General features: G+C 47.5%; 2 protein-coding genes across 2 annotated transcripts; one reads left to right on the top strand and one right to left on the bottom strand.

The window, feature by feature from the left end:
* The first annotated feature begins 2,200 nt into the window (after window positions 1–2,200).
* Window positions 2,201–8,664, top strand: rpp40 (ribonuclease P/MRP 40 subunit). Its single transcript, XM_084912435.1, has 8 exons — window positions 2,201–2,371; window positions 4,669–4,813; window positions 5,181–5,249; window positions 7,397–7,492; window positions 7,635–7,757; window positions 7,834–7,999; window positions 8,081–8,215; window positions 8,293–8,664. The coding sequence occupies exons 1-8, from the start codon at window positions 2,252–2,254 to the stop codon at window positions 8,489–8,491; spliced, it is 1,053 nt and encodes a 350-aa protein (XP_084768561.1). The 5' UTR covers window positions 2,201–2,251; the 3' UTR covers window positions 8,492–8,664.
* A 3,554-nt stretch (window positions 8,665–12,218) lies between these two features.
* cdyl (chromodomain protein, Y-like) lies at window positions 12,219–21,297 on the bottom strand. The gene is made up of 7 exons (XM_084912430.1): window positions 21,069–21,297; window positions 19,983–20,700; window positions 19,383–19,636; window positions 19,139–19,311; window positions 14,222–14,432; window positions 14,007–14,150; window positions 12,219–13,570 (listed from the first exon to the last, which is right to left on the bottom strand). The coding sequence occupies exons 1-7, from the start codon at window positions 21,090–21,092 to the stop codon at window positions 13,412–13,414; spliced, it is 1,683 nt and encodes a 560-aa protein (XP_084768556.1). The 5' UTR covers window positions 21,093–21,297; the 3' UTR covers window positions 12,219–13,411.
* Between the last annotated feature and the right edge of the window lie 1,102 nt (window positions 21,298–22,399).

The raw sequence follows: 22,399 nt of genomic DNA, 5'->3' as shown, positions 1-22,399 counted from the left end.
TCACATTGAGGGGTTAACTGTGATGGGTGAACAGATAATAATCAGTCAGCTGGCAGATGATACCACCCTGTTTTTAAAAATGAGGACCAGATTCCTTTAGCCTTACAGGTGATCAACCACTTCTCCAAAGCTTCTGGCCTACAGCTGAATATTAATAAATGTGAGATACTAGCTCTGCATGAGTGTCCCCTGCAAGAAATAAATAATATACAGATAAAAAAAAGAGGTGAAGTATCTGGGCATTGTAATTTGCAAGGATAAGACATCAACAGAAAATAAGAATATCTGTACCAATATAGAAAAGTGTAAGTAAATTTTAAACATGTGGCTGCAGAGGGACATAACTCTGTTTGGGAGAATCTTGCTAACCAAAATGGACAGTCTGTCCAGACTCATCTCTCCAGCCTTTTCTCTGCCCATATCTCCAAAACTAATTCAATCTATAAATAATCTTAATTTTAGGTTCATATGGAGGAACAAATGTCATTATATAAAGAAAAATGATATGATTAAGAATTATGAAGAGGGTGGGGCTAATGCCATTGACTTTGATGTTATGAATGGTGTACTAAAATTGGAACTTTTGGAACATTATTCCCAGTGTGATTTTTGGCAAAATGGGTGGAATAGACTTTTTGTTACGTTGTGACTTTGATTGCAGTTCGTTACCTGTTAAACTCTCAGCTTTCCATCAGCAGGTCCTTCTCTACTGGAAATTAATCTATAAACATAACTTTACTCCACAACACTGGAACAACAGGTGTATCCGTTTGTGTAGGAAATCTGTGTACATGGATGAATTCCTTTAATTTTAAATATGTTTATATTGTCTATTCTGTAAAATAGTCAGATGTCTATTCTTATTAATGTACAGAATCCACCTGCTTGCTGCTACTACTGCACATTCACCCAATGTATATACTATATATATATAATGTTCTTCCTCTACCCCCCCATTTTTGCAGATGTCGAGGAGCGTGTCAGGTTACATTTCACTGTGTGTTATACTTGTATAACTATGCATGTGACAAATAAAGAACCTTGAACCTTGAACCTTGAATGGAGATCTAAAGGGATTTTGGCTGTAGCTCATTTTATGGATGATAATGGGGTCTTATTAAAACATGAGACGTTTTGTGAGAAATTTGATGTAAGATGTACTGCTAAGAGATATAAATCCCTAATGAAAGCCATCCCAGTCCCTTTGAGATCAATGATAAAAGAAGATATTGTGCACTCTAAAATTTCTCCTGGACTGAGGCAGCTCTGCATAACTGGAGTTGAATTTGGTGACAGCAGTGGGATCAGTGATCAGTAATATTTTGATAAATGAAATTTGCCCTAATCCGGTTAAAAGAAATTATATCCTTAAAGAATTTGAGACCATGGAGGTTAAGGCGATAAGACAAAAGTATATTTCACTTCCTCTTTCCCCTAAAGTAAAAGAGTTTCACTTTAAAATCATTAATGAGGTTTATCCAACCAATGAATTCTTAAGACGGAAATTTAACTTAGATGTGAACGCCTGCACATTTTGTGAAGATGATATTGAAAGTCTGGATCACTTGTTTTTCTACTGTGAATCAGTGCACTCCTTCTGGACTGACATGTGGAGCTGGCTACAGTCCAGGAGAATTCAGTTACCACATTTGACGGTGACAGTAATAAAATGTGGAATACTTGCTGAGAATGCAGATTTTGACTTGATGATTAGGACGGTTTTGTTACTGGGAAAAAAATTATTCACAAATGCAGATGCTTTGAAGCTAAACCATGTATAAACAGATGGCTGAATGACTTTAAACTCTGGGCTAAGTCGCTGAAACTTGTGAATAACAAGAAAGCTCATAAACGTGTTGTATTATTTAATAAGTTTAGTCCATGTTCAAAAGAAGCCTCCCTATTTAATGATCAGGATTGCCCTTTTTTTGTTCATATTATTTGTGCCTTTGGCTTCCTTCAATGACTGCTCTTTCGTTTTTTGTTAACTCTTTTTGGCTTTGTGTTTATTGGTTGTTTTTTTTTCTTTTCTCGTTGTAACGCTCAGCCGAGGATATTGGATATTTGAATTAATAATGGTGCCTTGCATGTTATACTGTTGTTTATAAATAAAGTTCATTTTTAAAAAAAGTCTGAACACCGGAATATCCTCCAAAATAAAAACAACGAACACTTCCGGTTCGCTACCGGGAACTTCTAAGCTGAAAAGCCGCGACCGGAAACACGTGCAGTTAACTCGCAGCCGGAGAAAATGACGTCCTCGGAGCTGGACCGGACTCCGCGGACTCTGTTGGTCTCGGAGAGCTCCAGCTTCTTGGACCCGAAGAACCGGATCAGCGCGCAGGTGCAGCAGTTGCATTTCAACCACCAGGTGACGCTCTCACCTTTCACCTCTGACCTTTCACCTCCGAGCCGTTAGCTTCACAGCGGTAGGCTCGCGGACGGCTTCATGTTCATTTGATGGAGTGCAAGGAGAGCAGTCACGGGTAGAGCAGGGCTCAGTGTGTGTGTGTGTGTGTGTGTGTGTGTGTGTGTGTGTAGCAGGGCTCAGTGTGTGTGTGTGTGTGTGTGTGTGTGTGTGTGTGTAGCAGGGCTCAGTGTGTGTGTGTGTGTGTGTGTGTGTGTAGCAGGGCTCAGTGTGTGTGTGTGTGTGTGTAGCAGGGCTCAGTGTGTGTGTGTGTGTGTGTGTGTAGCAGGGCTCAGTGTGTGTGTGTGTGTGTGTGTGTAGCAGGGCTCAGTGTGTGTGTGTGTGTGTGTGTGTGTGTGTGTAGCAGGGCTCAGTGTGTGTGTGTGTGTGTGTGTGTGTGTGTGTGTGTGTGTGTAGCAGGGCTCAGTGTGTGTGTGTGTGTGTGTGTGTAGCAGGGCTCAGTGTGTGTGTGTGTGTGTGTGTGTAGCAGGGCTCAGTGTGTGTGTGTGTGTGTGTAGCAGGGCTCAGTGTGTGTGTGTGTGTGTGTGTGTGTGTAGCAGGGCTCAGTGTGTGTGTGTGTGTGTGTGTGTAGCAGGGCTCAGTGTGTGTGTGTGTGTGTGTGTGTGTAGCAGGGCTCAGTGTGTGTGTGTGTGTGTGTAGCAGGGCTCAGTGTGTGTGTGTGTGTGTGTGTGTGTGTAGCAGGGCTCAGTGTGTGTGTGTGTGTGTGTAGCAGGGCTCAGTGTGTGTGTGTGTGTGTGTGTGTGTGTAGCAGGGCTCAGTGTGTGTGTGTGTAGCAGGGCTCAGTGTGCGGCTGGAGCAGCAGTAGGTATCTTTTAGGTTTTATCCGATACCGGTGCCAAACCGGTACTTTTGAAACGGTGCCGGTGCTTAAACGGTGCTCGAACCGGTGCTTGGAATGTCCTGGGAAAGGTAAAATGATTTGTAACCTTCACTAAAGCTGTTTCTGTGCTGTGAGCAGCTCTGAAACAGAAACTGATTTTTGAGTGGAGACCATGGATCTGCAGTCCTGACCTCAACCCCACGCAGCACCTGTGGGAGCAGCTCGGGTAGTCTGTGAGCACACTGAGAGGGAGAGAGCTGTGCAGGAAGTCAGAGCCAAAGTCAGAGGGGATGAATGAGGATGTTTGAAGCGTACTTGATCTTCTTTGGCTGCTGGTTCAGTCAGTTTAGCTCAGCGTGAGGAAACCTGCAGAATCTGCCAGATGCCGACTTTCAGCCCGTCTGTGAACGATCCACGCTCTGTGTTCACGTCTTTGTGTGGAATGCCTGTACCTGCTGTTTGCTGTTGTTGAAGTAGTTTTGTGAGCTTTAAGCTGAGACCCAAAATACATTTAAAACTGATTCAATGAGTCGATGTCACAATAATCAAACCAAACCAATTAACCAACCTGCTTCCTGGAGTACCCTGTTTACAGCATCACTTACCATGGTTGATAGGTTTGTAGCATAAACCTATTTGCAGGAACGTTCAAGACAATCCTACTACACAGCAAAAGCAAGACACGAGTAGGCAAAGTTCTTTGTGTTACTCATGCATGAGAGAACCACGACAAAAGCTTCGCTTGACCCCAGTCGCTCTCGTCCTCGTAACACTGCTCTTTATTGAGGTCACATGAATATACATAGGTGCATTAACATATGACGTCTTACATACAAACAAAGAGTACCGTGTGTGTGTGTGTGTGTGTGTGACCCCATAAAGACTTCCCTAAACCTGCTGGTCTGGAAGTCCAGCAGTTCATCTAAACAAAAGGCACTTAGCCTAAAACAGACATAGATGTGTTTGCTACACCATATATCAACAAGAAAAGATACGACCTCTCCCACGCTCCCAGGATGTGAGTGTGACTGCCAGAACACTCTGGAATGCGCACAACGTCTTTGCAGACTCCTGAGGATCAAACCTCTACCAACATGACATTGATTATAAAACTCTGAGCATATATGATTCGATATTTCTAAGCATAATTGACAATCCACTAATATAAACCTGACAATGGTGATAAACCCCAGGTAGCAGTAAGTGAAGCATCTTCACAGTACAGAAACCCGGCTGACTCTGAGGTCACCTGAGGTCACCTGAGGTCAGGGCTGGCTGAGGAAACATGTTTCAATCAGCTCCAAACCAACCGTGTGTGCCTGACACTGCGCTGCTACACTCATTGTTTCTGCTTTGAATACAAAAAATCTGAATGAATTGAAATGTTTGATTTTAACCATCAGCTGTTTCAACTGTGCAGGTGTCTGTGCTGCTTCCTGAGTGTAGCTCCGCCCCCTCTCACCTGGACTCCGTGTTGAACAACTTCAGCAGCTTCTATCTGATCAGGAAGCTGCCGGTGTACGAGCTGTTGGACCGACACTTCCTGGAGACGGCCGTGTACCACGGTAACACACCTGTGCGCGCACACCTGAGCTCCATTCCAGGAAGAGAGTTTGAAAAGAAGCCTCTAAGGTTCCCAAACAGCTGATCAGAGTCAGTTCTGTAATTTCGCCATGGCAACGGGTGAATAAAGAGCACAGGCTCCATGTTAATCCAGAGGAGCAGAAATATGAATCACGTCATCGTCACCAAGTTATTGTGACGTCCGTCTTTGAGTTTCAGCTCTGAACTCTATTTTATATCTAATGACATTAGTTACCCATAGCAACAGACTCGCAGACACAGGCCCTCACCTGTCCACGCCCTCACCTGTCCACGCCCCCACCTGTCCACGCCCTCACCTGTCCCCCTGCGTGACTGTCTGTGTTTCAGGTGCCGTGTTCGGTCTGTCCTACAGGACTCGCATCGATGAAGATAACTGCGTTGCACTGATGCCAAACGGTAACGTTTCTTTTCTTTTTGTAAACTAACCTTTATTTCCAACACTCCCATTAACAGTGAACGTCATCGTCACGGGGCGAAACAGTAAACTGAGACTGGGCGCGCTCTCCCGGACACATGCTCCTCGTTCAGAGGCGTCGCAGAAACGGTTCCTCCAGGAAAACGACAAACTTCGTCTTTACATTCGTAAATGTCTGTCTGCGAAGGCGGAGCGTTACAGGAAGTGACATCAGACCGAAGCGGCAGGTTTTTCACATCTTGGTGGCGACAGGAAGATCCAGAGAACCTGAGCAGAGCGGGAACAAAGTGTTTTCGAGCGTGGAGGCGGGATGTTGTGGCGTTTTTAAATCACACGGTGTCAGCGATGTGATGTCATAACATAAAGATTTGAAATCACTGATTGGCTTGTTGGATCTGTGCGTATCACTATGGTTACAACAGCTGTACTGCAAGAAGCTGCTGAAGAAAGCTGCAGAGTCGTCAGGGAGCAGGATGAACTTCCAAACAGGATTGCTCCGCCCACCTCTGTAACGGTTCAGACGAACAGATGTTTGATGAAAGACCCTCCTCCTTTCAGCCGCGGAGATCTGCAGGTGATTGTAGTTGATCCTGATTGGACGAGAACCTCTGACCTTCTGGACTGATATGTGACAGAACTGCTCACAGGAATACTGCGTGCTGATTGGCCAGTAAAAGATCTCGCTGGTGAGATGAAGATGGAGTCTCATCTGCCCGCTGACTGATGCAGGTTTCAGGTTTCCCTGATGGCGGCAGATTGGTCGCTTGGCAGGTGGTGCGGTTCGTGCTCAGGTTTGTGGAGGGCGGTGTGCAGGAGAGGCGGAGTGCGCCGCCGTCTAATGGGTTTGTTCCTCGTTGGGTGATAAGGCCCTCCCACACCGCCCTGTTAGCAGAGACGTAGCTGCACGCTGTGAGGCGACCCGAGCACACCAATCACCGAAGGATCCAGCGCTGTACGATGGTTTAACCTGATTATATCGCTTTCTCACACACGTTACTCCATCATAAACAGTTTCTTACTGAAGCACAATCAGGAGTCCAGGCATCCATCAGCACCTCCACCTTCAGCCTCCGTCACCGTTTTCTGTACTTCCTCCTGTTGTGGAGGAACCGCTCAGTGAGCCGACGATTGAACTGCAGCTCTCCAAAGTTCTGTCGTTCTCCTGGTCTTTGGTCATTTTCAGGCAAACCAAAGACCAGATATAAGAGTGGTCTGACTCCGCCTCCTCACTGGCTCGAGAGGTGTCATTGGTCACCTGTCGCCGTCACCTGCTGCCATTTTCCTGAGTAATTAGCGTGACTGCTGATTTAGAGCCAGGGCGCCGTCCTCTAACATCCTGGTGATGTAATCAGTGATGCAATGACAACATGGCAGCGAGCAAAACAAAAATGGATTACATTTTAATGAGCCGCCATCTTTAATCTGGACTTTGCTCCGACTCGATGACAACACGTTGCTTTTTCTGTAACCTGTGACCTCGGCAGGTGCCCGACTCCACCTTTTAAAGGAAGTTGCTGTATTGTTCTGTTAGTGCGTACCGCCATAAAGCCGTTGTTCTGACAAAACGTCCTACCGTAAGTAGTTTATGCACATTTCTGCTGTCACAGAGTAATTCCAGCACAAATGTAAGTAGGTATGACGGTTTGCCACTTAACTTTGCCCATCAGAGTATGCTTGTAGCTCACATTCATAAAGGTAGCATGGTTTTACACGTATTTATACCCGTCAGAGTATGTTTCTAGCTCTTATTAACAAAGGTAAGATGGTTCGCCACTTAATTATAGCTGTTAAAGTATGCTTGTACATCACATTTACAAAGGTAGGACGGTTCGCCACTGAATTTCGTGTTGTGCGCATGCGCAGAAACAACGGGTAGGATGGTTTGTCAGGCAGGATGGATTCCCAGAACACCGTGACCACAGAATCGCAGTGTGGCGGTCTAAAGGGAGCGACAGGTGTGACTCGATCAGTAACCTGTAAATGGTAATCCAATTACTGACTGATGGTAATCTGATTACTAAGGTAATTTGCACACTCAGCATGTTTTTAGTTGACACAGAAAACTGTCTGCTGCAGGGATGTGACATCACTTCCTGTTTCCTGCTTAAAGTATGCCGTGTGTCTGCAGGTCACCTGACCCTCTCTCTGGATAAAGACTCGTTTGAGATTTTGGGCTTCGAAGGGAAACCGTCCAGATTCAAGCACAGAACTGCCACCAGATTCGGTCTGTCCACTTCCCATTTGTAATCTCATTACTCTGAAACGATATTGTAATCCGATTACATATCCGATTACATTACATATTATTGATTAGCATATAATTTCATTACTGCTCACCTGTAATCTGATTACTCTGTCTGCTGCAGTGGTATCTGTGGATCTAACTGACAGCAGCATGGCTCCTGGTAGGCGGAGCTACCTGAGGCTCCTCACAGGTCTTAAGTCCCGCCTTCAGCTGCAGACCGACTTCCTGTTATCACATCATCCAGGTGAGTGACCTCATCACCAAGGTTAGCCTGCTGTGTGTTTCCCACAATACTCTGCTCACAGTTCTGTGTTCTTCAGGGGGCGGGGCCTCTCTTCAGCCCCTCCTGTCTCGATGTGATTGGTCGCAGCACAGACCGGAGGTCAACTGCAGCGTTTTGACGGACCTCTCCTGCCCCGCCCCCCGGTCATGTGACCCTCACAGTTTCCTGGAGTGGCTAGGAGCCGTTGACGCTGGCATCAGCTGGTGAGACCTCCTGATGGGCTATGACATCATCGCTGCTGTGTCACGTTTTCAACGTTGACAGTTCTTCTTCTGTGGTTTCAGCGAGAACTCGTCCAGCAGCTTCCTGTCGTCGTTTGTCTGTCCCGAACCGAACACGATACATCGCCACGCTCTGAGCGTGTCCGTGAGCGGGATGCTGCTGCCACACGACATCCACCGTCTGCTGCAGGAGCTTAGGTGATCACCTGTCAGACTCTGTGACCTCTGCCCTCTGTCGGACTGTTCTGACTCACCTGTGCTCACCTGTCCCACAGGCGTTACGTGGAGCAGCCTCGGCTGGCGTCCTGGGTGTCCATGACGGTTCGCGGGTTTGCTGACAGTCCGGTATCCTGGAGCAACCACGAGCACGGCTTCCTGAGGGGCGGAGAGAACTTCTACACGCTGATGATGTTCCACGACCACACCTACCAGCTCCACCTCGCCACGGGAGCACATGATGTCTGCCCGCCCTGACGCACCTGCGTACCTGTGCGCGGGCAGAATTTCCTCTACTCTGATTGGTTTCGTTGTAGAAACGTTTTGATTAACAAAATTTGGTTGAATGAGCTGAGCTGAGGCCACGCCCACTCTGAGACCCTGAGAAACGTGTCGATAAAATGTGCTTGAATAAAGTCAGTCTGATGTCATCGTGTCTGGGGGGTTTTCTGATTAGTCTTTGGCGACAGGTTATTGATGACTTCCTGTGTAGCTGACAACGCATCACAACTGAACAATGCACCACAAAAGTAAGAAAGAAGCTCGCCAACGGCTGTGTAGCAAGGAACAGCGAGAGACTCGGACAATATTCACAGAGGATGACGAGGGAATGGGAAACAGCTGGGAACGCCGCTTACCCTCAAACAGAGTAATGAGAGGCAAGCGCAACTGAACGTGAAACATACGAGACAGACTGAGAATAAAACGGGAATGTGGCCGAGGAAACAAAGGATAACAGAACACGGAGACAGATGGCGAGGACAGAGTAGGAGCTCCAAATAACAGTCACAATACAAAACTTCACAACTAACGCACAATCAGAACATGAGGATGTATTCAGGTCAAAAGAAGGAATCAGCCAAACTTGGGCTGAAGCACCGCCTGTGCTCACGAGCAGCGTCGTTCCTCCATTCTGCTCATGGCAGAAAACAAAGTCGCGTGATCATCAAACTCTTAAATGCGACCCTCGTCACACCGGCGCAGTGTCGACTGCGGTGCCAGTGAGTCTCCATCCTGCCGTGTGCGTGATATTCAGACAGTACCTGAAGGAACTTTGATCCTTTCAGACCCCATTCCTACGAATCACACGTCCTACGTCTCGTTCATCCTTCAGGCAGCTGATCTTTATTAATTAGCCATGCAGAGCTGGTAAAAGTACAGACATTGTGTACTTTAGAAGTACAAATACTACTGTTAAAAAGTACTCCAATAAAAGTACAGATTCAACTTCTTTACTCAAAAGTATAAAAGTACTGGCTCTGAAATGTACTCAGAGTAACAAAGTAGTTCTTTGGAGGTTTCTGTGCAAAGCTAGCTGAACCCTGTGCTACATTAACACAATGATAAATGACAGATGGAATACAAACTTCAGTCTGTGTTTATTCTGTGCTTGATACGTGTTGGAGCTGATGGAGCGACACCAACAGTGTTTGCAGTTGCACATGTTTTTATTTGCACTGTTTCACTGCTTGTAGCACACACACTGGCTAGCTCAGGTCCTAGCACAGCTTTTATCAGGGAGCCATGACCAGGTGACAGAGCTCAGGTGTGTCAGCCTCCCCTGGACCGTGTATATATGTACATATATGTATGTTGTGTTGCCTACGTTGTAGTTGTCCTGGCTGATTTCCATCCTCCACACTGACAGCACACTCTTTGTCTTCTTCCCAGACGGTATACATTTGGTGGTCAATGAATCACTTCGTCAGTATGGAGGACCAGGAGTGCCAAAATAAATTAAATATTTCATTAAATACATATATAATGAATTAAATGCCCATTCATTTCATTTAAAATATTACATTATTTCTTTCCATTTTAATTCATTACTTAAACATTAAATTATTTAATGGGCTATTTAATTGTTTTTGGTACTCCTGGCCCTCCATAACTTGGTATAAGCTAACTGTGAGCATGAACCCACAGCCACTGTGCAGCAGTCACACACTCTACTGTAAACCCATCACAGTGCAGCGAACTCACCTGTTCATCCTGCAGAGGATTCTCATGCAGCCTTTAAATGACAGTCTGCCTCAGTTTGATTAGCAGCAGGTTTATGAACAAACACTATGGCTGTAAAGGCTTAAAGGCTGCATTTTAAGGCCGATTACGTCACAGCGACGCGCCGAAGGCTGTCCCAATTCAAAGGCTGCTCGAAATGCGGCCCTCAAATGCGTCCTTCATCTCCCTGAATTTTAAGGATGTGGCAGTGTAGACTTCGTGGCCCAACATATCCCAGAATGCATTGCGCGGCGGTGGGTGTGGATAATTTTGCCAAAAAAAAACGGCGGAGGGGCGCCCGAAGAGTAAACTTTAATTAAGTACTGAATATGATGTCACTTATTTATGTGCGAATGTTTAATAACGAAGAACATTAAAACATTCCTGTTGGCCGCATGTCGGCAGAGTTATGTGACATAAGTGACGTTTGTACTAACTTGGTTTTAAAGCCTTTACTTTAAAATATACGCCGTTCAACAGCTGAGCTTAATCTTACAGAGAATGTGAAGATTTTATGGATATTTAAAGTCAGCACTGAGACAAATTTAGTAATGCCAACATACTAAAAGAACAATATTTGTCTGTTATATATAATACATTTATATGTACAGTGCTAAGGAACCTGTCTTTGAGTGAAGATTTAAGGTGACAGGAAATATAAATAATATAAATAAATGCAGCTTGAATCTTTACTGAAGCTCAGTATTTGAAACAGTCATTCACTGCTGTAATAACTAATAATGATTGAACTAATAACTATAATATTGGCCATATTATATTTACATTACCAAAGTGAGATGACTTTAGTCTCATGAACAACATCAGCTAATTGTTATTTAATCTTAAATGACTGTTCAGTACAGAAGTGAAGCCCAACAATCATGATTTCAGTCCTGTGGTCTGAGCCTCAGATACTTATCAACTCAAAGCTCATGTAGAAACAAACAAATGAACAAAAGATTTTCTCCTTCAATTCTGTCAAAGCCGTATGAAGAGTTTCCCGCTGTTAGCATCATGGTTGCTAGGCAACCTGGGCAGCGACGGAGGCTAGACCGTCCCATTTCACAAGCCTCGCACTTCCGGCCTCAGCGGTCTTTGAGTACGCGGCCCTTGTGGACCGTTAAGGCTGCAGACCCTGAATTGGGACACAGCCAACGTGACAGATTTAAAACCACGAGGACTTCCATGTGAGCTTTAAATGAGCGTCCTTCTTCCTCTCCTGTCCTTCTTTCTAATCTGTCTCCATCTCTGAGTGAACTTAGCTTTCTGTCTTTTCTCTCCCTGTCAAATACAGCAGCTGGACCTTTAGCTGCAACACACTGTGAGACCCACAACACAGTTTGTGTGTTTGCTGATGTTTGTTGAGCTGATAAGTGTCAGCTAATAGAAATGAGCTGACAGCATTGCTCCTCTTCTGTAGTGCTAGCTCGATGCCAAAGAGTGTGTGTGTGTGTGTGTGTGTGTGTAAACCCATCACAGTGCAGCGAACTCACCTGTTCATCCTGCAGAGGATTCTCATGCAGCCTTTAAATGACACAGTCAGTCTGCCTCAGTTTGATTTATGAACAAACACAATGTGACATTCATAACTATTCTCCTGAAAGTCTCTGACTGAGCTTTTTACCGTCAATGCTGTTTGTAACTGGTATTCCTCGGAGGCTGCTCTCTTTAAACCGCCTTCAGGAAACATCAGACCAACACCACGCTGGGAGGTTGTTCAGATTCTTAGCAATCCTTTCCTAACTCCTTATCAACTCTCCTAGCCTTCTTTCCTTGACCTCAATTATATTTTTGCCTAGATCAAGGAAAGGAGGCTCAGACATGCCATAAGTACAGAAAAAAGGATGGACTTTTTGGACCACACCGTGAGTTGACTGAGGTCAAAAGTCCTTTTCTCATGGAAGAGGCACCCCTGCTGCAGGGTCATGGCCCTCTTTGTTTACAGTCTGTGCTGATTTCAGGTAACAAACAGAGCCAGACAGCGTCATGTGACACATTCTGAGTTTATTCTGGCAAAGAAACACGGAGACCCTGAGACAGTCAGCCCACCGGCCAGAGGTCACCGTTTACCCACAATTCATTGCTGTAGCACCTGTATGCGCCCCCTGCAGGCTGAACAGTCTAGAAGAGCGCGCTGCAACACAACATCTTGACCCCAGGGTCAAAGTCAGGGACAGAAACACTTTATTTAGGGTTAACCCTGACCCCGCATGACCCCAGGTAAACACAACCTCAGGTAAGGAGACAGTCCCACATACAGGTCCCATCAGTCTGTTAGCCTAGCTTAGCTTAGCATGAAAGCTGGCCGCAGGAAATCTGTTAGCTTAGCTTTAATTAGCATACAGGCTAGAAGCAGGGAACCTGTTAGCCAAGCTGAGCCCTGAGGAAGACCGTAAGGCTCCTGCGGGTGGAGAGCCCTCAGTTTGGTCTGTCAGGCTAAGTTTAAGTTTGAACTGAAACGTTTAAAAAACGTATTTCCTAAAACGCTCAGTTTGTCTCCATGCTCTCCCCATCACTGGGTAACCCCACCCGTCACAGGCTGGCTTCCACAAGGAGCCAACTGAGGCCAAATACAAGCATCACTTTCTCCTTGCCAGATTCCTGCTAACTGGAAAATAAACTGTATGTCTGATCATTATGCTCTGTAGATGCTGCTAGCTTCTGTTAGCATCTATTAGCTTTTATTAGACTACGTTAGCTCCTGTTAGGCCTTTTTAGCATCCCTGTGCTCCTGTTAGCTTCCATTTGCAACCTTTACCTTCTTTTAGTGCCTGCTAACATCTGTTAGCACCATAATAAACAAACCCAAGCCTTCGTCATGAGCTGACAGCTGGCATGGGGGTAAGTTGGGGGTAATTATGCACAAACTATAGCCCTCACAGTCTGATTGCCATGTTTATTATTTCTGTCCAGTCAGATGGCATGATGTCATGAGGAGGCGGAGCTTAGAAACAGGAGGTAAACCGAGCATTTAACACGCAGTACAGTGGGAGGAGCATAGAGATCCATGACAGGATGACCGTCAGCGGAGTTGGATCCAAGCCAGCTAACCCGCTGCGGCTAGTTTACAGAGAGCAGAGGAGGCACCGTCCTCAGTCGGACATGTTGGCGTCTTTCGCAGAATCCGCCACGCTTCAGTCAGCGCTCCGAGTCCTGGTCACAGTTCCAGTTGTGGTCCTAGCAGAGCTCGGTCCTCCTCTGCAGGTACTGCAAGATGGCGTCGGTTCCCTGTGAGGAGCCCCAGACCCTCTTCAGGGCTTCACACTCGCGCTCGTTAGCTTGCTCCAGAGCACTGCGACTCGTGTTCCTCATTAGGGCCTTGGACTCCCGCAGGACCTGCAGGACAGGAAGTGACACCACGCCACACAGAGAAAGGAGAAGGACAGAGTCTGTGATAGGAGCAAGTAGATCAATGAGTTTGTGTACTGATCTCTGATCGGAGTCTGAAACCTGCGTGTAGGTGACATCAGTCACAGAGGACAGCACCTGTGGGTGGGTGTGCACCACCACACCAGCCTGGCCCCCTTTTTAAAAAGCCCACGGCTGACCCCGCCCACCTTGAGCGTTTTAGGCCAACTTCAATTTCACGCTGCACTCACCTGATGAGGGTCAGCGCCTGACGTCGGGGTGAAACGTACTGTGACATTTCACCGCAGACGCTTCAGTGCTGACCTTTGACCTTAGCCCCACCATCAGGACCAGATCTGATCAGGAATCAATACAGTAACCATGGAAACGTGTGTGTGTGTGAGAAAGAGAGATAGGAACTGACCAGTGAGTCAACAGCGACCAGCTCTTTAATCCGCAGCATCACTTCCTGTGTGAAGGTCCCCGGCCACAGCACCTGAGATACCAGCCCTTTAAGACACGCCTCCTGAGCTGTCAGCTTCCTACCGCTGAGCAGCAGCTCGTTTGCCTGAAACACAGCACAGGAAGTGAGGCAGAGTTGCGAGGCAAACCATGCAGGACATTTAACAGTGGACTGACCGCAGCGAGCCCCATGATGCGAGGGAAGGAGAAGGAGGAGCAGGCGTCGGGCGTCTGGCCGTACGCTGTGTACGGTGTTTGGAACCACGCCTTCTCATTGGCCCACACCACATCACACAGCGGCAGAATGGCGGCGCCGAGGCCAACGGCCGGCCCGTTCACTGCCGCCACGATGGGTTTCCTGAACTGGATGAAGGTGTTGATGAAGGTCCTGAGAAAGAGGGCACAAGGGTCAGGGGTCAAAGCGCCCAGCTCACTGATGCAGCGAGTATTCCATCGAGGAATCAGAACAAACAAGCACAAAAACACGGGCTTTTCACAATAAAAGGCTCCAGTTTATCAATGACTCTCTTTGCTCTGAGAGTGTAGATGTTAATTACTGTTAACAGCTGACGTCAGCGCTGTCGTGGGATGGCGGCACAGCAGAGCGCATTCCCGGCGTTCCAGTTAAAAGGGCTTCAAGACGCAAAGAGGAACGAGCAGCAGGAAATACAGGTGCTGGTCATAACATTAGAATATCATCAAAAAGTTGATTTATTTCACCAATTCCATTCAAAAAGTGAAAGATGTCCAATGTTTACGTTCAGTCCACACAGACTGACATATTTCAGGCGTTTCCTTCTCTCAGCGAATGAAAACCCCAGATTCAGCATCTTATCATATCATGAATATTACTGAAGACCAATACAAACCAAGTGTTTTCAGGAATCTTGGCCAACTGAACAGTCTGAGCATGAGCAGCTCTCGATACATAGCTGGGCTCCTTTTGCCTGAATGACGCAGCAATGCGGCGATCAGTCTGTGGCTCAGGTGTGATGAGAGCCCAGGTTGTTGTTATTATTGGCATTTATTTGTCGTGTTTATTATTCTTATCGTACCTTCCATATTTCTGTTGGTCAGCGCTTTGGTCAGCCATGTGTCGTTTTTAACGTGCTATAAATGAAAATTTGGATGGAACTGGTGAAATAAATCAACTTTTTGATGATATTCTAATGACCAGCACCTGTATATAGGACACGAGCTACGAGACCAGATCTCGGCCGCAGGCAGCGCCGCAGAGGATGACGACAAGCGTGCAGAAGTAGGGCTGTGCCACATGACCGAATGAAAACGTCTGTCATATTATACGCTACCGTTTGTTTCATGGTGTCATAAAATCTACCGTTTACAGCGAAATGTTTTCATGGGAGCACAGAGAATCCCAGCATGACCCGGGAAGACGAGGCAGAACCAGGCAGCTCCAAACAGAAGGACCAGTCCACACAAACCCAGGACCTTAGTCCTAAACGGGGGGCCGCCTCTGCAGCAGGGAAACCGTTTGGTTATGAAACGCCTGACACGGACCAGAAAATTGGACGATGCACATTATGGCACAAACCGGTGCCCACCTCAGACTCAAACCCCACAAAGCTCTTCTCACGTGACAGAGGATGCAGAGTTTACGGACGAGAAGCAAAAACGAGCCGTGAGGCGCTCCAAGTAAACCTCAGACTCAAACATCAGAGCAGGCTCCTCCCCGCAGCACGCCGTGGAATAAAGACTCACAAAGAAACAACTTGTATCTAAAAATGTATCGTTTCACGCATCGGTCAGAACACTCGACACCCGGCTGGAAACACCGCACAGGTCGAGCTGCCCGGGGTTCACAGGAAAAGCACATTTAGGGACAGAGATGGTTATCGGGAGATTGTGGTCATGTGGCACAGCCCGAGGCAGAGGCTTGCTGTGGTTAAAGAAGGACGAGAGGAGGAACCTCCGTCGACGCTGGATTCAGTGGATCGCTTACTACCACAAAGACTGGAGCTGGACTCGACTGAGCTACAGGTGGGAAGAGCCCATCGCCACGACCACAGCAGCCTGGCAGGAACGTGGGCTTGAATTGGAAACACCTGCACCGTGATTATGCACCCGAGGTTTTAAAGCGACAAAGGGAACATGTTGGAGCAAAGGCAGTGCGGAAAGAGAGGATTTCAAACCCTGTTTGCAAAGATGAGGTTTTGGTGAGGTTTGAGGGAATGGTGCTCCATGACTCAACCAGCGACGCTCAAACGCTCGGAGACTTTACTGGAGCGTAGCCGGCGGTTGCCAGGGCGCACAGACAGAAAAACACAAGCCTTTCGGGAAAGACTGAGTTTTTAAACGCTAACAGCAGGAATGTCGGCTGGACACAGAGAGTTTAGCAGCTGACCGAGCAGTAAGACAGTAAAACAGAGTCGAGCACCAACACTGCTAGAACAATGGCCACTGGCTGGACGCCATTAGAGGGCCCTTCCTATTGGAGGGTGAGAGAGCCCCTGAAGGCCCCACAGCTGGAGGTCAGCACATGTCTTTTTCTTGATCATGTAAAGAGTTCATGTTTTATACAGCTGTAATGTTTACATGTGTATACTGGGTCTACTACTGGCACGATACCAGTCCTTCCTTTTAATGTTAATGGTCTGTCAAACCCGACGAAGTAAAATGAGGAAAGAAAAGCAGCTCAACTACAGGGAACACGACAAACGCATCTTCATCCTGTTATAACTCTGGACAAAGACGACGAGATGCAATCCTTTAATTAAGCAAACATCGATGGATAGATTACAGGTGTCCAACTTATTGTAGGGTCTGCCTTACAATAGAAAGCACCTTGAGGCGACTGTTGTTGTGATTTGGTGCTGTATAAATAAAGTTGAATTGAACTGAGGGCCGGTGTCCTGCAGGTTTTAGATGTGTCCTTGATCCAACACAGCTGATTTAAATGACCTCCTCAGCATGTCCTAAAGTTGTCCAGAGCCTGGTAACAAACTCATCGTGTGATTCGGGTGAGTTGGCCCAGGGTGAGAGCTAAAACCTGCAGCACAGCGGCCCTCGAGGCCTGGAGTTCCCCACCCCTGCTTTAGAAGATATATATAAATCTAAGTATTTACAAGTCTGAGGCAGAGCCTTCAGTTTGCAGGCCCCTCTTCTGTGAAACCAGCTCCTAGTTTGCAAAGAATTTTGCAAAGAAAAAAAAACCTGAATAACAGGAAATACTGAAAAATCGACTGTTTGTGAAGCAAAGCGGTTATAAAGGAGGCTCTCAGTCAAACCATTGGCCCAATATTTAAGACAAAGTATTAATATTCAGGGGAATACTGATTAGCCTGCTATACTGATGACATTCTGATTTATTTGGGACTACCAGCTAACTCAGTGCCTGTACTGATGCAGGCGTTTGGCTATTCAGGTCAATTATAAAATGAATATAAGACAGGTACTCGATTACACCAGGAGAGAAGATGAAATAGTTACAGAACTATTCGAGTGCCATTATTCACCAGTACAGAGGATGCAGTAACACACAAACAATCCATCAGAATGAATCTACCACCCAAGTTAGTATATTTATTCCAAACCCTGCGGCAGGAGTGAGTGGGAAACAATCCCACGACTAGGGATGGGTATCGTTTAGGTTTTATCCGATACCAGTACCAAACCGGTACTTTTGAAACGGTGCCGGTGCTTAAACGGTGCTCAAAGAATGAAGAACACAAACTTTATCCAAAAACCTCTCATGTTCAGCTGTTTTTTGTAAAAAGATAACAATGTTAGCCTTTTCTGCATATATAGGGGATTTACGGTATCACTCTTGGCTGGAAGCAGTGCTTAAACAATGGAAAAAAACACACAAAAAAAACACAAACTTTGTCCAAAAACCTCTCATGTTTAGCTGTGTTCCACTTTTTCTTTGGTCATTTTAGCCTTTTTGGCCAGGGTGAAGGGAGCATCTGCCATCAAACAAGAGGACAGCTGCATGTAGCTATGATGATGTTTGCTAGTTCACCTTACATGCATTAATGTAATAACGTGGTTAGCCTACTCAACGTAAATTACACACGAACAACATTAAGCTACTCACGCAGAGAAGAACGGCTGCTGCTGCATCATCATCCTCATCATTTCTGCTACACTGGCAGGGCTAGGGGCCAGGACTCTCCTCTTCGGGTTTTTGGGGGATGTTGCTAACTCCGGGTCGATAACAGGCACCACACCCGCACTAATGTGCTCGGTGTGAGGTCTCGCAGCAAGCTATCAAATACGGCGCATTTCTCGGCTTTTAAAAAAACGCTATGCGTCGCCAGGTGTTTCATCAGATTCGAGGTGTTACCTCCTTTGCACAGTATCAGCTTAAAGCACTTGTTGCAGGCTGCTGAGTTTGCATCTTTTGCTGTGAAGTACAGCCAGACTTTGACCGCTTCGCCCTGGACATTTTTAATCTGTAGCTCTGCTCTAAAAGAACGGACGTACCTGGACCCGCCTACTATCCTCAGAAACGTAAAATGATTGGCTGGAATCCAAAGTGTATCACATCTCAGGGAAAAAAGCACCGAAATGTGCGCTGCTTTTCGGTCTGGTTACTACCATTTATGTCAGAACCAGTGCCATCATGGCACCGGATACCGGTACCCATCCCTACCCATGACTGGGACAGAGTGTTGTCCAAATATATCCGGCAGGCTGAGGGAAGAGGAGGGTGGGGCCTTCGATCGGGCAGCACAGTCAAGGCCTAAAGAGCTGCAGCTTTACGTGAGACCATGAAGGAAGGCAGCCCACTGCGTTTCTGTAAAAACATCTGTATTTACACACGAGGCTGTTGTCAGAGGAAACCTGCAGACGGATCATTTCTGCCTCCCACGCAAACACTCGGCTCTGTATGTAATCGATATAACACAACACGGGCGCGAGCTATGACATCATTCAGCCCACTGAATGATGTCATAGCTTTTACCCTCAAGCTGCTCGCAGATACGGTTCTACTGCAGGTCTGGTTTTGGCCACGTTTCCATGCCGACGACAGAGCGCTACAGAGTTTAAACGAAGCAAACGTTGGCGTACGTTTGAGTTACTGTATAACGGCTGCAGCCTTAGACGCCGCGCAGCGTTGCCGCGCGTTACCTGATGGTTTCGGCCATTTTGATGCTCTCCTTCTTCCTGTCGTCCGTCAGGCGTCTGATGAAGTACAGGAAGTCCAGTCCGCAGCAAAAAACGCTGCCGACGGCGCCGAGCAGCACCAGCTTACTGTCGTCCGACGCCGCTGTTGCCATGGCGCTCTGGATCTCCTTCATCACCTGACAGGGACGAGACAGAGGTGAATTTCTGGGCATGTGGGGGCAGTCTGACCGCAGGGGCGGGGCCTCACCTCCGGGTTGAGCGTGTTGTTGTCAGAGCTTTTGGTGGACAGCAAGATGTGGGTGAAGCCATCTTGTTTCTTCACCACGATGTCACGGTAACGGTACGCACTCTCCGTCTGACGCACGCTGAAGCGAAGCCGTTTGTCGAACGCCGAGCGCTCCTCCAGGCGCCGCTTCCCTGTCACCGTGGTCGCCCCGGCAACAGCACTCTGCAGACCCGACATCCCACCAACAGCGACGCCCTCAATCAGTGGCGAATTTCCTAGAGAGAATGCAGAACATCAGAACGCCCACTTCCTGTCCACAGACGAAACAGCAGGTCATGGGACAACGACCAATCACCAGGAAGGAGGCGGAGCTTACTGTAAAATGAATATGGTTCTCATATATCACTATCAGACTGAGGCTGTAAGGAGCTCTCCTACTGGCTGTTAGAAACACAGCTGCTCTCACCTGAGCGTGACGCCGCCTCGTAACCGATCAATCAGTCTAAGGATCGATCCTGTGGTCCGGCTGACTGATTACACCATTTGGTAATGGCTGATTGATCGGTTATTGATCTTGGCGATGACAGTAGCATGCTTTTTCCCCCCCTGGGCGGGACTCACCTCTGCCACTGAGCAAGCGCATGGCAGCTGGCGTGATGGGGGCTCGTGGTGGCGGCGGTGGGTTCTGACTGCGGGGTCGGGTCCCCATGCGCGCTCGCTCCTCTCCAGGCCCCAGCTGGATCCCTGACGGCGGTTTCTCCAGCAGAGCGACCTCTGGTGGGACCAGCTGAGCCTCGCCTGCCTCCAGGCTGTGTGCCGCCTCGCTGGGCGACTCCTCGGCGTCTGGGCGGCCATTCATCGGGCTCTTTGGGACCAGGATCTTGATGCCTGTTTTTGACAAGTCCACGCTACGGCGGGCGGGGCCGGCCGGAGACGCCGACATCAGCCCAAAGCTGTCAGCCGGCAGCGGCTGTTGTAGGGGGCGGGGCGGGTTGGCAGGGAGCAACTGAGCTGGGCTCGGAGGAGACCTCGCCTGGTTACGGTCGCCCGAACCGCTTCTGATGTCCGCATCGACGTCGCCGCGAGAGGCATGTGGCTTGCAGGGCGCTTTGTGGACGGGGCCCCAGTGAAGGTTAGGCGTGCTGCGTGTGGAGCGCAGCAAGGCGCCGTCTCTGTGGCGCTCGGCGTGCTGGCGGTTGAACTGGTGGACATACGCCATGCAGGTGGACAGGTGACTCTCGGGCTCCCAGGTGTCGCCCTCAGCGCCGTACCCTCGCCACCTGACCAGGTACTCGACCCGACCTTTCCTGTTCCTGCGCCGGTCCACAATCCGCTCCACCTGGAAGACACAGAGGGCGGAGCCCACAATAAGCATCACGCCACTACTTTGGTGACGTCACATTGTGAAGTATTTACAGGTATTGTTCACTAATCAGATCAAAACTTCCTCCGCCGGAGGGCACGGACCACCTCAAGTGTGAGCTCCCGGCAGGCTCGCGAGGACAGTTACAGGGAGAGACACCGGAAGGCTAACAGACAGCTAACTGTGCTCACGTGCGGCCCCTCTAGCTACTAGCTGTAGTTTTTCTCTGGACTTCTCTCCAACCGTCTGCCTCGGACTCGATCAGTCGATAACTGCCTACTTTGTTCGACTTGCCTAACTTCATAAACTCCGCCGCTTAGCATGTTAGCATTAGCTCACATTACCTCGTAGAGCTCCTCTGTCGCCATGGAGATGTCCGCGTGCACGGGCAGCTTCAAGAAGCTACTTCAGGGGCGCAGCAACATGAGGGACGGTGTGTGTGTATGTGTGAGTGTCGATCCGCGCGGAGCTGCAGGTGTGTGTGCTCCTGTTAGCTCAGGTAACTATACCCCGGTGTTAGCTGTTAGCACGGTGGCGTCTCACAAGCTTCCGCTCTGACCATGACCTTCAAAATAAAAGCCCCACCACGGCAGGAAGTGACGTATTGCAGTTTTATGCACTGATGTGTAATTTTCTTTTTATTTGTTTCTAATTTAAATAATTAAAAATGGAAACATGTTTATTTCTGCTATAAAGTTTAACCAGCTGGGGCCTCTGCTGACCCTAGAGGAAGTGCAGTGTTTGGTACTTCCTGTGTGTGTTTCACGTTTTTTTTTTCCACTCTGGGATTCCAAAGGTCAGTTTTCCTCAGTTTTGCAGCTATAGTCAGAGCTGTTTCAGTTGTCCATACACTAGGGGAAGAAGTTTCAATGCTTCCTTTATTAGCAGAGGAGACACTGGACCATCTTTATGAAAAGGGAGGAGAAAATGGCGTCCCATAATTCGTTGTGACGGGCCTTCCGACCATTCATGAAAACATAATCACAGTAACCAAAGCGGAGCAGATCATGTAAATGTCCATTCTAAGTGTTTTTTCCTTTTCATTCAGAACCTGTATATATATTTATTTATAGCTTTAATCAGCAGCAGTGAAACACAGCTGAACCCTGAATGTCACATGAAGAACACAGAACGCTGTATGAGCTCAACATTATGATCTATATGAACTGATCAAAGTGTGCTTGTCTGATCAGTGATCGTTAGTAACGTCCAGTGTTGGGAAGGTTACTTTTAAAATGTATTCCACTACAGATTACAGATTACATGCCCCAAAATGTATTTTGTAACGTATTCTGTTACGTTACTCAATGAGAGTAACTATTCTGAATACTTTGGATTACTTCATATATTATCATGCGTTTTACAACTACATGAATGTCCTATTGCTGTGTGATTTATTACTATTACTGAAGGTTACTCTCCATACCAACACCAACTAGATGTTAAAATCTTAATATAAATGAGTAACAGTAGGTGGACATTAGCTAAGGCTGCACTTTTTGCAGCGATCTCGTGTAGAAAACTATTCCGCGCGTATATAAAACAGGTCCGCGGCTCCGAACCGTAGTAAAGGGACCTCTGGCTGATACGTAGGGTTCGTGTCGGGCTCGTAGCTGAAAACTAGCTTTACTTTGTTGTCTGGGTCAACTTTGCTAGCGAGAGACAGAGAGAGGCG

Source organism: Perissodus microlepis, chromosome 18 (genome assembly GCF_051167445.1).
Source record: "Perissodus microlepis isolate ML-2025 ecotype Zambia chromosome 18, ASM5116744v1, whole genome shotgun sequence".
Lineage (NCBI taxonomy): Eukaryota > Metazoa > Chordata > Actinopteri > Cichliformes > Cichlidae > Perissodus > Perissodus microlepis.
Note: the sequence above shows the minus strand (reverse complement) of the source record. Positions and strands in the feature narration are given on the sequence as shown.

Excerpts from the sequence above, each read along its gene's own strand:
- rpp40 (XM_084912435.1), top strand. The coding sequence starts at position 2,252 with ATGACGTCCTCGGAGCTGGACCGGACTCCGCGGACTCTGTTGGTCTCG. Across the intron at positions 4,814-5,180 it reads GGAGACGGCCGTGTACCACG|GTGCCGTGTTCGGTCTGTCC; the intron begins GTAACACACCTG and ends TCTGTGTTTCAG. Across the intron at positions 8,216-8,292 it reads CGTCTGCTGCAGGAGCTTAG|GCGTTACGTGGAGCAGCCTC; the intron begins GTGATCACCTGT and ends CCTGTCCCACAG.
- cdyl (XM_084912430.1), bottom strand. The coding sequence starts at position 21,092 with ATGGCGACAGAGGAGCTCTACGAG. Across the intron at positions 20,701-21,068 it reads CGACAGAGGAGCTCTACGAG|GTGGAGCGGATTGTGGACCG; the intron begins GTAATGTGAGCT and ends TGTGTCTTCCAG. Across the intron at positions 14,433-19,138 it reads AAAATGGCCGAAACCATCAG|GACCTTCATCAACACCTTCA; the intron begins GTAACGCGCGGC and ends CCTCTTTCTCAG.